General features: G+C 37.4%; 1 protein-coding gene across 1 annotated transcript in view; it reads left to right on the top strand.

The window, feature by feature from the left end:
* AK5 (adenylate kinase 5) overlaps positions 1–13,449 on the top strand; it is an 83,056-nt gene that overhangs the window by 52,708 nt on the left and 16,899 nt on the right. Inside the window, exons 9-10 of the mRNA XM_053984855.1 lie at positions 6,653–6,695; positions 7,811–7,855. Of these exons, the coding sequence (XP_053840830.1) occupies positions 6,653–6,695; positions 7,811–7,855 (88 nt within the window). The remainder of the gene's footprint in view (positions 1–6,652; positions 6,696–7,810; positions 7,856–13,449) is intronic.

Genomic DNA, 13,449 nt, shown 5'->3' with positions numbered 1-13,449 from the left:
AAACATTCGTAGTAACAATTCCTATATCTCAAAATACTGCAGAAGGAAGCGCCTTTTTATTTCTTTTATATTTCTTGATCACTGTCAAAGTACATCCTATATATTTTTACATACACATATAAAACTGCAGTGATTGCAAAGATGCTGTTTTACTCTATGGGATAAAAAACTGCTCTTAAAATCACTTATTTGTATTGTATCAAAGCAGAAAAGTGGTTTCTCTGGGTACACTGTAAAATAAAAAAAAGTCCCCAATGTATTTTCAGAAAGCCATATGTTTCCTATTTGGTTTTTTTTACTCCTTATGTATCCCAGGATTGTGCAGTCAATGTTAGTCATTTTGGGCTTAAATACCAGTTGTAAAGAGTGAAAAGTGGCCTAGTTTTAGAACTCCTTCACAGCAGTGCATCTCAAATCAGTGGACTGTTTCTTCAGATAGTCAATTCCTTCTTAACACAGAAGTCCTTTAGAAATAGTGCAGAAGTTGAAAGATATAAAACTGCCTAATAATAGATAAATACATGTTTTAGTAAACCTTGAATGTGCTTGTCAAATGTTAAGCAGAGAAGGCCTTTGAGAGGCAAAATTTGAGTACAACTGTCAATTTTTTTCTGAATAGCAGCAAATTATAGGATCAGAGATCACACACTGAGTTTGGAGGCTTTTTTGCAACACTCTATTCTTGTCCTTCTCCGTGCCAAGATCTTTTTCTTTTTGAAAACTGAGTTGAGACTGGCCTGCAGAAAAGCCTTTCTTATCTAAAGTTTAAAAAACCCAAAAAACCCACAAAATGCACATACATTTAAAAAAACCCAAACCAAACCATTAACAACAAAACCCCAAACAACTGAATTTCACCTCTCAGAAGGCAGATGTCAGGACAGAGAGGTTCTGCACATAGTGCTGAGGTGTCTGATGTGGGGGATTCATTAGGATTGTTGTCAGCTGTCTAAAATAGGAGTTGAGCCACAGCAACTGTTTTGCAGTTCACGTACACAGGGAGGTGTCCTGCTTCACTTCTCTGCTGCAGTGGCTTGATGTAAAAAAAAAAAGGAAAAAAAAAAAAATTGTCCCTAGGAGAATTTGTACCAAACAGCATAAATGCTCCTGATAGAGAAGAATAATTTAAGGAGTGATGGTGATTTACAGAAAACAAGAATAACAAAGGAAAAATAGCAATAACTTCCAGAAAGAATTTTGTAGGCAAAAGCTTTCTATAAATACAGACCTAACTGAAAACTAACTGAATATGTCATAGAACTATTTTAAGGTCAGTGATAGATAGAAACAATGTATAGATAATACAGTTACTGAATGTCTCTAATGTCTTTAAACCACAAATATATTTAAAAATCAAGCTCCAGTTCTTCTTCGAGTTACATATAATGCTGACCCCTCTAGTTCAGCCTTTTAAATCAAATTAATATTAAAATTGCAAATGAGGTGTTTAGTTTACCAGAACACTCTTACAGTGCTGTGATGATGCAAACTTCTGCTACCCTCATGGGAGGGGTGTTCTGGTTGCACACCTTGAGAGGTAATTTCTTTGAAATTTTTTCCAGTGTCTGGAAACCAATATGAAACTAAAGAGATTTTGCTTTCACTTTCATGCTTAGTAATCATATGCATTTTTGTCATTATAAATACGTACAGATGTTAACAAAAACCAAATCCCCCCAGACATAGCACACAGACTGTGGCTTTTTCCTCTCTAAACTACCTACAGATATTCTTCTTGATGTTCTTGAAGAACACGAATACAAAATCTGAAAAAAAACCCAACCAAATTTAAAAGCTAGATAATTTGATCTTGGCTTGTGACTGTTAAAAATGGGTTAATAGCTAAGTAATAGGTATAATTTATTATTATTATTATATTTAGAACTGATAATAAGTTTTGTTTTAAAAGAATAATCACAGAATGACAGAATGGGGAAGGTGGGAGAAGAAGGACTGCAGTGAGTCATCTGGTCCAATCTCCCTGCTCAAGGAGGGTCATGCCACAGCCCATGGCACAGGATGGCCCTTGAATATCTCCAGTGAGGGAGACTCCAGAACCTCACTGGGCAATCTGTGCCAGTGCTTGGTCACCTGCACAGTCAAGTTCTTCCTCTTGTTTAGGTGGAGCTTCTGTGCATCAGTTTCTGCCTGTTGCCTCTTGTCCCACTGCTCAGCACCACTGAGCAGAGCCTGGTCCATCCTCTGACACCTCCCTTCAGGTACTGACTGATACTGATTAGGTCCCTTCTCAGTCTTCTCTTCTCGAGGCTGACCATGCCCAGCTCCCTCAGCCTGTCCTCACTAGAGATAATGGCACAGAGTTTTGTCTTTGCAAGAAACCCGGAATTAAACGGGAATCACAGTGATCCCATCTGTCAGAATTTTGTAGATACTATTATGAACACTGATGTTTTTGCAGTTGTATGCATTCTGAACAAACAAAAATTTCCTCCAAAAAACATTAGCTCTGTATCCCCATCTTAATTTCTTTAGTCCTTTTTAACACAAATAACTCCACTCTGCTGAGCAGTATGAGGTATATAAGAAAATTTGTCTTTCGAGGGAAAAAGAAAAACCTTGAAGTGTGAGGGTATTCCTACTGTGTCTTACCTTATTTATTAGTTCTGGAGCAGAGGAGGTCAGAGCACAGCCACTTCTGCTTTCCAGAGGCATACTTTAACACTCAGCTTGCAGAAAGCAGCTCAGGCTCAAAAATTGATTTGAAGTGTAAATCAAATTTAATGGTATGGCTCATAAAATCCATTCCCAGGGAGCACTGCCCTTGCATAAAACTAGCAAAGAAACATGTAATTTTTATTTGTTTAAATAATTTGTGTCTGAAACATTCCTTGGAATATTTACATTCTCAAATTCAAGCTTGAAAATTGAGCATAATTTTAAGCAGCAGTCATGCTGTATTTTAAATTCAGTCTCATTCTACTGCCTCTTTTCTCCTTTATCTGTGATTATTTACCATCTTTGGTACATTTGGAGGAGGAACTCTGGTTATATCTGTTAGAAATCTGAATAAAATGTATCAGGCACTTTTCACCACTCTTTTCTAGAAGCTTTCAAACAACAATGAGGTGATAAGGGAGAACTCTTTTCTTTTCCATGTAAAAAATAAAAACAAACAAAACCCCAACTAAAACATGCAAGGACTGGAGCAGAGGTTATTAATGGGTAACAGGAAAGCTTTCTCATTTTATCAGGTAACTGACATTCACAAGAGCTGTCACTAAGTCCTAATGAAGAAAATGTCCCTTCATTAGATTAAAAAATTAAATCTATTTTATTGATATGCCTTAAGAGTACTGATTCATTAGCAGCAAAATTGAAACTTCTGAAGAACTCTTACTGTTCCATTATTATTTGCTGAGACTTACTGTCATAGTTTGTTACTACAGAAATAAAGTGGGTTGAAACTAGATCTTCCAACCCACATCATTCTGTGATTCTGTGGACTTACCTGACAACCTAGCAATGACAGTAACTGAGAAGTCATTAACCAATGAAGTATCTACTACCAGTCAGATATTTACTAATTACAACATAAGTGACAAGTAAAATGGCAGTCAAAAGCCTGTGTTTTCCAACTCTAAAGACAAATGTCAAATAAGTGATTCTTTACAGGTAGCAAATTTCTCTATTTAGCAATTATTTTAACGTACTCTTGATATTGTTTAAGTAGTTTCACAGACAGCTGTGCTCCACTGATGAGTATGTTTCCAGATAATATTTTGAGATATAACTTGACTGTAAAGTCATTTGAAATTACAGACTACCCATCTTTCTTCGGAGCTCATTACAAGATGTAATCTTCCTCCCTTTGCTTTCAAGTACATGGAAACAGCTATACTGAGAATACAGAGACTGCTGCTAAATCACTGTATTGCTGATGGCAGTGTGGTGTCAAATACCATTTGCTATCTAACTGGAGGGACTTTGCCTGATGTGATCACTTGCTAAATCCCGCGGTTATTTTCCAAAGCACTCTGGTAAGGAGGCAGAGCAGTGTGTTCAGCCTGATACAGGTCAAGCCATTCACAGTTTAGAGACCTACTTGCTAGAAAGGCTCAATCAGAAATGGGTGTTGTCAAACGCAAACACCGGGGGACTGCATTAAACAGGGTGCCAGACTGTCACTCTTTGCAAGGGACCTCAAACCAAACAGCACATCTAGCTCCTCACCCAGACCAGCACAAAAACTGGTTGGAGGCAGTTTCTGCAATCATAGGGGAGAACAAAAGCAAAACTTGAAAGAAGTAAGGTAGCTTTCAATTCTTTAATTTGATTGTAAGCTTGGAATTCTGATCCTGATTTTTAAAGGAATTTTATTCTAAACTTAGTGCCTAAAAGGATTTTGATCTGGAAACTTTCAAAGGCATTATAAGAAGCAGAATCTAAAATGAAGCCTTTTGTATGCAATATATGCTTTGCAGGGTCAATTATTTTATTGTCTAATTACATCCAGAAATAATGGACATAGGGTAAATATTGTCACTTGAAATGTAGGAAAGAGAATAATCTCTTATTTGAAAATGACAGCTTTCTTTTTTTAAGATGGCAATTCTTCTGCTGCAGTGTAATAGGCTGAGAATTACTGTGAATCAAAAAATGAAAATAATTTGTGTAACCTATGTAATGGTACTTCAGCTTAATGAAGAGTACTTCAGTTTCAGTGATGATGGGAACACAAGGAAAAACCTGCAAGGGGAGTGCATGAGCCCTGCAAATTACAGTGGGCAGCAGTTTACCCATTCCAGTCACCTTGCAGTTCATGTCACTTCATCTACTCCTGCAGCTCTACACATTTAAAGGTGGCTATTTCTGAGAGCTGTGCTGCCAGAAGCTATGGCTTGAGAGCCATATGCTACTGAGATGACTCACATAACATGTTTCATGCTGATGTTAGACACTGATGATGAAATACTGTCACATGAGGATGTGTTACTGTCAATGCTATTATTGATATTTTACAGACCAGGCTAAAGCATTGTTGGTGTGAGTATATTGACACCTCATAACCTAGACTATGTCCAGCATATGTATAATTCTCATTTATCAGAACAATAAAGAATTCCCATTCTGACAGTCTTGCTGGCCAGTATTTGTAATTTCTCATTGATTGTAATATACAGTAAGTGACAAAATAATTTTTAGTGGCTAAATCTCAGGAGAAAAGACATGCTACATGTCCCATTTCCCTGGTGTAGCCCCTCCTTGTAGTTCAACAGCCTTTTTAACAACTTGTACCTTGTTAAAGGTAAAGGTTCAGAAGGTAAACATATTTGAGATCAAAGACCAATATCATCTTTATGTTATAGCTCACTTTTAGAAGTTTCTCCAATATTGCTTTCTCACTATGAACAGCTGATCATACCATAGTGACTTCAGAAGAAATTCAGGATGCACATTGGTTGTTTATATATCATGTGGGAGTTGTGGACACTGGAGAGCTGTTCCTCACAAAACCAGTATTACAGCAGAGAATGGCCTGGGTTGGGAGGGACTTAAAGATCATTTTGCCCCAAACCACCAGCAGGCAGGGATATCTTCCACTAGAACAGGTTGCTAAAAGCCCCATCCAGCCTGGCCTTGAACACTTCCAGGGACGGGTCATCTATAACATCTCTGGGGAACATGTTCCAGTGCCTCTCTATCCTCACAATGAAGAATTTCTTCCCAAGATCTATCTAAATCTATTATCTTTCAGTTTAAAGCCATTGCCCCTTGTCACTCTATGTCCTTGGAAACAGTTCCTCTCCAGGTCTCTTGCAGGCCCCTTTCAGGTCCTTGAAGGCTGCTGTATGGTCTCTGCAGAGACCTGTCCAGGCTGAACAACCCCAACTCTCAGCCTGTCTTCCTAGGAGAGGTGTTCCAGCCCTATGAGCATTTTTGTGGGCTCCTGTGGACTCACTCCAGCAGGTCCCTGTCCTTGTGCTGGGGCCCCAGAGCCGGGTGCAGCGCTCCAGGTGGGGTCTCACGAGGGCAGGGCAGAGAGGTGGAATCTCTCCCTCAGCCTGCTGCCCACACTGCCTTTGATGCAGCCCTGGACACAGTTGGCTTTCTGGGCTGCAAATGCACATTGATGGATCATGTGGAGCTTCTCATCCACCAATGACTCCAAGCCCTTTTTCCCAGGACTGCACTGGATCCATCCTTCCCCCCAGCCTGTAACTGTGCTTGGGATTGCCCTGACGCAGGAGCAGTGTCTTGTATTGGCCCTGACCTTCGTTAGGGTCACATGGCCCCACCTCTCAAGTTTGTCCAGGTCCCTCTGGATGGCATCCCTTTCCTCGAGCACAGCTTGGTGTCATTGGCAAACTTGCTGAGGGTGCACTTGGTCCCACTGTTCATGTCACCAGCAAAGATGTTAAACAACACCAGTCTCCATTCCCAATCCTGGGGAACTCTGCTCATTATATGGGACAGTGAATCATCTCAAGATATCTTGGGTTCTCTGTGCTTGTGTTCTAGCAACTGCAACAGCACTAACAGCATTTCTGTGACACTGTAAAGCATATCTCAACATAGATTAAAACTGAGAGCTTAGAGAGATACATATTAAGATATACAGAGAAGCAGATATAAGAAGAAATGCAAACTATGTAGAATATCCATTTCAATTTGTCAATTGCTTAATTAACAGGAGGAGGATCAGTCAAGTTTTTCTGGTTATGAGAGCACAGGAGGTGAGTTTCCTTTTCAGTGTCAATTGCCATTTAATTTTGAAACCTTTGATTTCCTGTTATTTAAATAGTTACTTAGAAAGTAAAGTGAATTCAGGTGATTTATATTGTGAACTTTATGCCTCAAGGGATTTTTATCATGTGAATTCTTCTGAATGAAATTTAAAGTTCGTAAAAGACATTTCTATACTCTTTTGGCCAGTGGATCCAAAATTATTAGAAAATTATTATTATTTTCAGCATCAAATCTCATAGTGTTTTCAGAAATTGCAGTTATGAAAGGCATCTTGGAAAGCACAAGGTGCTAAGAGTCTAAGAGGAATGAATGGATAAAACAAAACTTTTCATGATTTTTTTGTAATAAGTCATCTACATACCACAAAATAAATCCCAAAATTGTATGAGGTGTCTTGTATGTGATTAACAAAATCAGATATGTGTCTTGTAAGTGATTAACTCAAAGATGTAATAAAATTTCAGCAGGCTCACATGGTGCAAGATCACCTTCTGTACTGGTATAATCAGTGCAATGACTGGGACTCAGACCAGAAGGAATTGCTTTTTCAAAAGATACACTTTCAGTGAAAGACAAAACTGTAATACATACTGTAGTTTTGGTGAGTGTATTGCCTGGATTTCAGCTAAAATAGTTATTATTTTGCTGAATTTGAGACCCAGAGGAATTTAAAACTACATTTCAGAGAGTATAAAATGTAAATGGAAGGGGGACAAGATTCTATAGCAATTATAATGTAATAATACGTGCAGTAGAAACTGCAGTGGCTAAGGAGGAATTACATCACATTATTACGTCAAAATGAATCTGCTTCTCTCTTTTTTCCTTTCTTTTTTTAAAGAACTGATGTATATTGCAAGGTCTGTTTTCAGGTAAAATGTCTTTATCTTATCTGCAATGACAACTATGAAATGGAGAGATTAACAGGCTTACAGATAATACCTGCTTTTGGAATGGAGAAAGTATATATATTTTTTTTAGCAGAAAGTAAATCTAGTAAAATCAGATCCCCTTGCATGAGTGTTACACAATTTAGTGTGGTAAGTAGCTGGCATTAAAATTAGTAGCTCTTGTCACTAAAGAAATTTTATTTTCATTTTAGATTTTTCAGAAGATCTAAGGAAGTCAAACATCATTTTTGTTGTTGGTAAGTAGGATTCCTAATTTAACTGCTACATTTGAATATTCCCATGTAATTTAGCTTTGATTATGTTATTTATTTATCTAGCAAAATAGATTGGCTGAGAATATTTATTCTACAATGTTGGTTTAGTCTCTTGAAAGAGAGGTAGGATTTAATAACATGTAATTAACTTGGGTCTAACCATACTATCAATAATTGTGTAAAGCTCAGAGCAGGCAGCTCCTCGGATTGTGAACATGTTCAAAATAACCTTAGTTCTTTTGCAGTTACATTTGAGTTGTGTGACCTCCCACACCAAAGCTGCCTCACCAGCACTAATTAAAATTTTACTAAATTGAATTGTAACTTAGAAGTTTAATATTTGGCTGAAAAATATCAGGTCTCTTCCCTTCCTTATTTGTGAGGCAGCTTCTGTTAAATACAGGTTTCAATTCTGCATGTGTTCAGCATTGTGTTAAAAGCCAACAGGCTGCTCACCAGGCATGATCCTTAGCACTGAAGCTCTGCAGGTTCAGGGTTTACTTTATATTGCTTTTGGAAATCCACAGAGGAAAAGCACCATGTTAATGCCCTTTATCACAAGAGTGATATAATATAATAGTGAGTGATATAATGTATAGTGAGTAATATAATTAGCATAAACTTGGAGCAGTCTTTTAAAACAAATTATAACCAGAAGATCTTAACGCTTGGTACTAATTACTTAGAAAGAATAATTACTTTTGTATTGAGCAGTTTTTAGAACTGCTTTTCAATCCAGAGCAGGAACACACATTTCCAAGGACCTAAGGATAGATACCAGAACATGGGGGATTTTACATAAAACTAAATCAATTTGTGCATTGTTTTTCCTGGGGAAAAAAATAAAAAGAACTTCTGAAATTAATAATTAGTCAATGGAAATTTCAACTTGCCCAGAAACGGTAGGGTCTCCGTGCTTACAGATATTCAAACCCCAGCCTGACAGAGTTGAGATCAACCTGCTGTAGCTGATCCCAGGGTAATACAGTTGTTTGAAAAAATGATTCCAAGAAGTTCCTTGCAAACTAAAAGATTCTATTAAAAGAGTGTTCTCATGTTGCAATTTTATCTCATGCTCTCTTAAGCAAAATACAAGTTGACACAATTTATTGCAACTCAATTTTTAAGTGTTTGAAGACGTAAAATGAGGTTACTGAAGAGTTCACTGGAGACTTTTCTTAAGGGAAGGGTGCATAAAACCTAATTTTTAGTCTTTAAGCAAACTGTAATCTATGCTTTCTGAAGTACACCTTCCTGCTGTTCACTACAGTGAAGAATTTTAATTCTCTATCTTGCATATCTTATTAAAAAAAAATTTTGCGTTTGTACAAACAGATTTGTAAGAAAAAAATAGAACATACTCAAGGAATTTTGCCTCTGAAATTGTCCATGGGAAAGGCATATTTTTCATTTGCCTCTAGGAATCTTTTTACTTTACAAGGAGTGATTTTAAATTTTCATTTATAATTTTATAGAACATCTAGTAGACATCTTGCAGCTTAAAATTGAAATCACACCTTTTTCCTAGTTATTCCTGCTCTGATTTTCTAGTAAATGCTAGCAGAGATAAATTGTGCCTTAATCAAACCACAGTTTTCTTTGTTAAAAAGGTTATTATGAAAAGTTTTACTGAGTCCCAAACATGGGTTGATTTTCAAAAAATTATCTAGAATGATTTATGCTTTTCCCCAAAATACCTCCATCTCGACCCCCCCATCCTTGCATCCCCTAAAAAAGTTTCTTAAAGTCTTATGAGAAGAGTGAGAGGTTTTTTGTGGGTTTGTTGGGGTTTTTTGAACAAAATGAGACCCCCCTGGTTGCTCATTTGTCTGCAAAATCTTGACTTTATTCCACTTAGGTAGTGAAAGTAAAGATATTCCCAGAGACAGATTTCTTGCAGCAGCTAAGCTGGAGTGGCCACAAGCTCTTTTGCCCCGTGTCCTTTTCAGGCAGGTAAATCTGCAGGGATCACCTGTTGATCCACAAGCACTCCAGCTTTAGCTTTATACACGCTACCCACATGCACACAACTCGTGCAGGCAGGAAATGCCAGTCAAGAGCTGAAATCTGATCATTGTGAATGGTACAAGAGTGAAAGAAAAAGAGGCAGAAATCTCACAGGAGCAGAACAAAACTCTTGGGGATGGGAAGAAGTAAAAAAGGCCCCAAATGTCAGTGGTTAAAGTGCTCTGCTGCAGTGAGCAGTGCTGGAGATGTTCAGCCTGTGATACCTTGACTAGAGAGGGAGCAGAGAAGTTGGGTTAGAGCAGGCTGCTGTAGGATGGTGGAAGGAAAAAACTTGGGCTCAGGTGTCATTAAGGATGTTGACTCATTTCATAGGTGTGTATTATTTCATAAGGAAATAATAAGATGCTCATAAAGGTGTTTTAAAGCTAGAATTTTAAAGATGTACATTTGAAGAAGTTTACAAATGAATCAAAATGAATGCACCATCTGCCATACCTGACAAACAGAGATACTGTTTATGACAAAGGGAAAGAAACAGGCAGTTCCCTCTCCCACTAATTACCCTTGAAAATTTTTCAAAAAGGAAAAGAAAAAGAATCTAATTAGCAAAAGTTTACATTAGAGCTAATGTAGGAATTAATTGGAGTAACAGTCTAGTTGGATTAATTAAGCAACAATGTCAGTGTTCTATCCATATTGTAAAGCAGAGAAAGAATACCAGCAAGTAAAAATATAGGAGATAACAGCAGGATAATAAAAGAGGAAAAACAAAGATAAATTTGGCCAGCGAAGTAAAATTCAAGAAAAAAAATATAAAGAGGCATAAAGATAAAATTGGGTGATGCTCTAATAAATATTCAAAACTTAAGTAATTATTGCCAGTTATTAAAAGACAAACAAACAAAAAAAAACAAACAAAAAAACCTATGTCATCAGTTTTAACCACAATGAATGATCTTCTAATTCTTAACTACTGCAATGTTCCACATTGCATCCACAGGACTGTCATACATAACACCGCTTCTGGGAGCATTACCCCTCCCTGGCCTCTGCAGGAGCTTCAGAAAACATTTGGCTTCAGTTGAGGCTGAAAGTAAAACTGAAGGTTTCAGAAATCTTTCTGCACTTTGGATCAGAAACAAACTCCCTGCTGACTTGTAAATGAGGTGTTTAAAGCTTAGCTAATGTAACCACTTTCCTCTACAGAATCTTTGTTATATTCTTGCTGATGATCTAACGCTGGTAATTGCTTAAGCTCAATGTAAAAAAGACCAGCTTTTTAGTTGACACTGAAGATATTCTCACCATTTACACCTAGAAGTAGACGTTATCTGCTGCAGACAGGAGCTTCTTGCACACACACCAAAATTCAATGGTATATATATCATAAGACTCAAACTCTTTATTTGTCCCAAGTATGTCAGACCTTTAATGACATAGCCTAATTCAATTTATCCTTAATTTAGGCTTGCTTTGAATATAAAGTTTAATCAGATGAGTAAATTATGCTACAATAGCTGTATTGCAGTTGTATGAGCAGTACTGATAATTAAACCCCCAGTCAGTCCAAGCTAACTGTGAATGCTGTGCAAGGCTGATTTCCCGTGAAATAAACGTCACATTTTCTTTAAGAAGGATGAAAACTCAGTGATGTCCCAGGATATTGCATCACTCTGCCAATATGCACAACACGTTTTTTTCTAATGAAAATAATTTCTCAGAAAAAATAAATACAAAGGAAGTGTTGAGGGCTTTTTTTCTTTTTGTTGTTGTTGTTAAATAATAGTACAATTCCTGCATGGTTTCACTTAGACTAAAATAATTGTGAACAACACATGAGGTGCTATTGAGAAGCCTTCAAAAGGCTTATTTTTACTTGTCTATATAATCCAAGTAACAATGGTAAAATTGATCAAGTCATCCAAAATTTTTGCTTGAATTTAGGGATACACTGACTGGGGTTATTTTGGTTTCAATTCAGACTTCTGAGGCTCCCTTGTGCAGCTGGGTTTCCCCTGCAGGCACTTCTCCCTGATACAGGGATGATGCTCATTATGATAACAAGGTCTTGAAATTGAAACATTTTAAAATAAATAGTGGGACTGTCTTGTAAATCCTACTGCTGGCATTTTATATAAATGCTCATGATATTTTGGTATAAACTTGTAAGATTTAAAATAGAGGCATCTCAGTCTGTCTGACACTTTTGCTCTACCAGTATTTCTGACAGTAAAGCTGGTCCATGCACTGCTCATATTGCTTGTTCCTGGCCCTGCTCACTTGCAGCAGCAGTCCCAGCTCCCTCTGTCATCTTTAATTCATCTGCTGGTGACGTTGTGCTCTAGGTCAGAGCTGTACATTTGAGTCACATGCCCAGGCTCCTCGAGGGCCTTCCCACTCTGGGGGACGTTCGGGCAGGAGGGAGGAGAGCCGAGACCTTTGATCCAGGGCTGAACACCCAGAAGTGCTGCTTGGGCAAGTGGTCATTATCCCACTCACTGAGACACTCTTCTCTCCTTGAAGGACTCCCTGTGAAGCATTTCTGCAGTCAATAATTAAATGGGGAAAAGCAACCACCTAAGCCAGCAGTGCTGCCAGAAAGTTATTTACCAGGAGATCCTCTCTCACAGGCTGATGAATCAACATAATGGAAGGGAATACTGCTCTAAGGGATTGCATAGACCTTTTAATCTGGCCTTGTCTGCAGAAAAGCAATACAGAGAACTGCATTTAATTTCTGTGTTAGTACTCTGTGTTAATACTAGGTAAGAAACTGCTTACCATTTGTATCAAAAAGCACAAAGGGACACTCAAAGAGTTCTGTTTCCAAGAATAACCTCACTGATTAATACAATGTTCTTAATTTCTTTACCTGCAATTTTTGGATTTTTATTAAGTTAGCAAATGAGTTTTAAAGCAAGGTCCACTGCACTGAGCAATACTAGGAAAATACAAAAGCATGCTAACATTGAAGAACTGCTGGTAGTCCTGTATTGTCCTACAGGTCACATCACACTCATAATTCCTCTAGATGTTTTCTAGGCTTTAGCTTTTTTTCTTCATGTCATATATAGAAATCAGAAGACAACATGATTAATCTGGGTAACAAGTTATCATGAACCTACACTTTTTTTTTCCAAGTATATGTAGGCAGATCACAAGATGACAGCATACAGAAAAAATAACAGTGTTCATAAAGAATCTTACGCCTTCACAACAAAAGTGGGGGTATATTTTTCTACTAACAATTGAGCCATTGGGAAAACTTGATTACTTTTTTCAATGCCCCAAGTATTTTCCATATGAAAAACAGTGTAACAAGTTGCAGTGAAGTCTTAACTGACAAAAATCTTTTTGCTAGCCTTTGTCATGTTTCATATGCAGCTGTTATTCCAGATAAACTTTATTGACATAATTGTTTTTCTTTAGAAAAATGAATAGATTTAGGAAAGTTAAAAGAACAGGTACAATTTTTGTAACACTACAAATTCACCATGAGCTTCATGGCTGCAGTATTAATTTGCTGTTAAAGCTGCTTATGTAGCAGTCTTTTAAGTATATACTCTGAGCAAGAAGGCAACACCTAATTAGTAAGAAAATGCACTTTC

Source organism: Vidua macroura, chromosome 9 (assembly GCF_024509145.1).
Source record: "Vidua macroura isolate BioBank_ID:100142 chromosome 9, ASM2450914v1, whole genome shotgun sequence".
Classification (NCBI taxonomy): Eukaryota; Metazoa; Chordata; class Aves; order Passeriformes; family Viduidae; genus Vidua; species Vidua macroura.
This window is presented reverse-complemented; position numbering and strand designations above follow the sequence as displayed.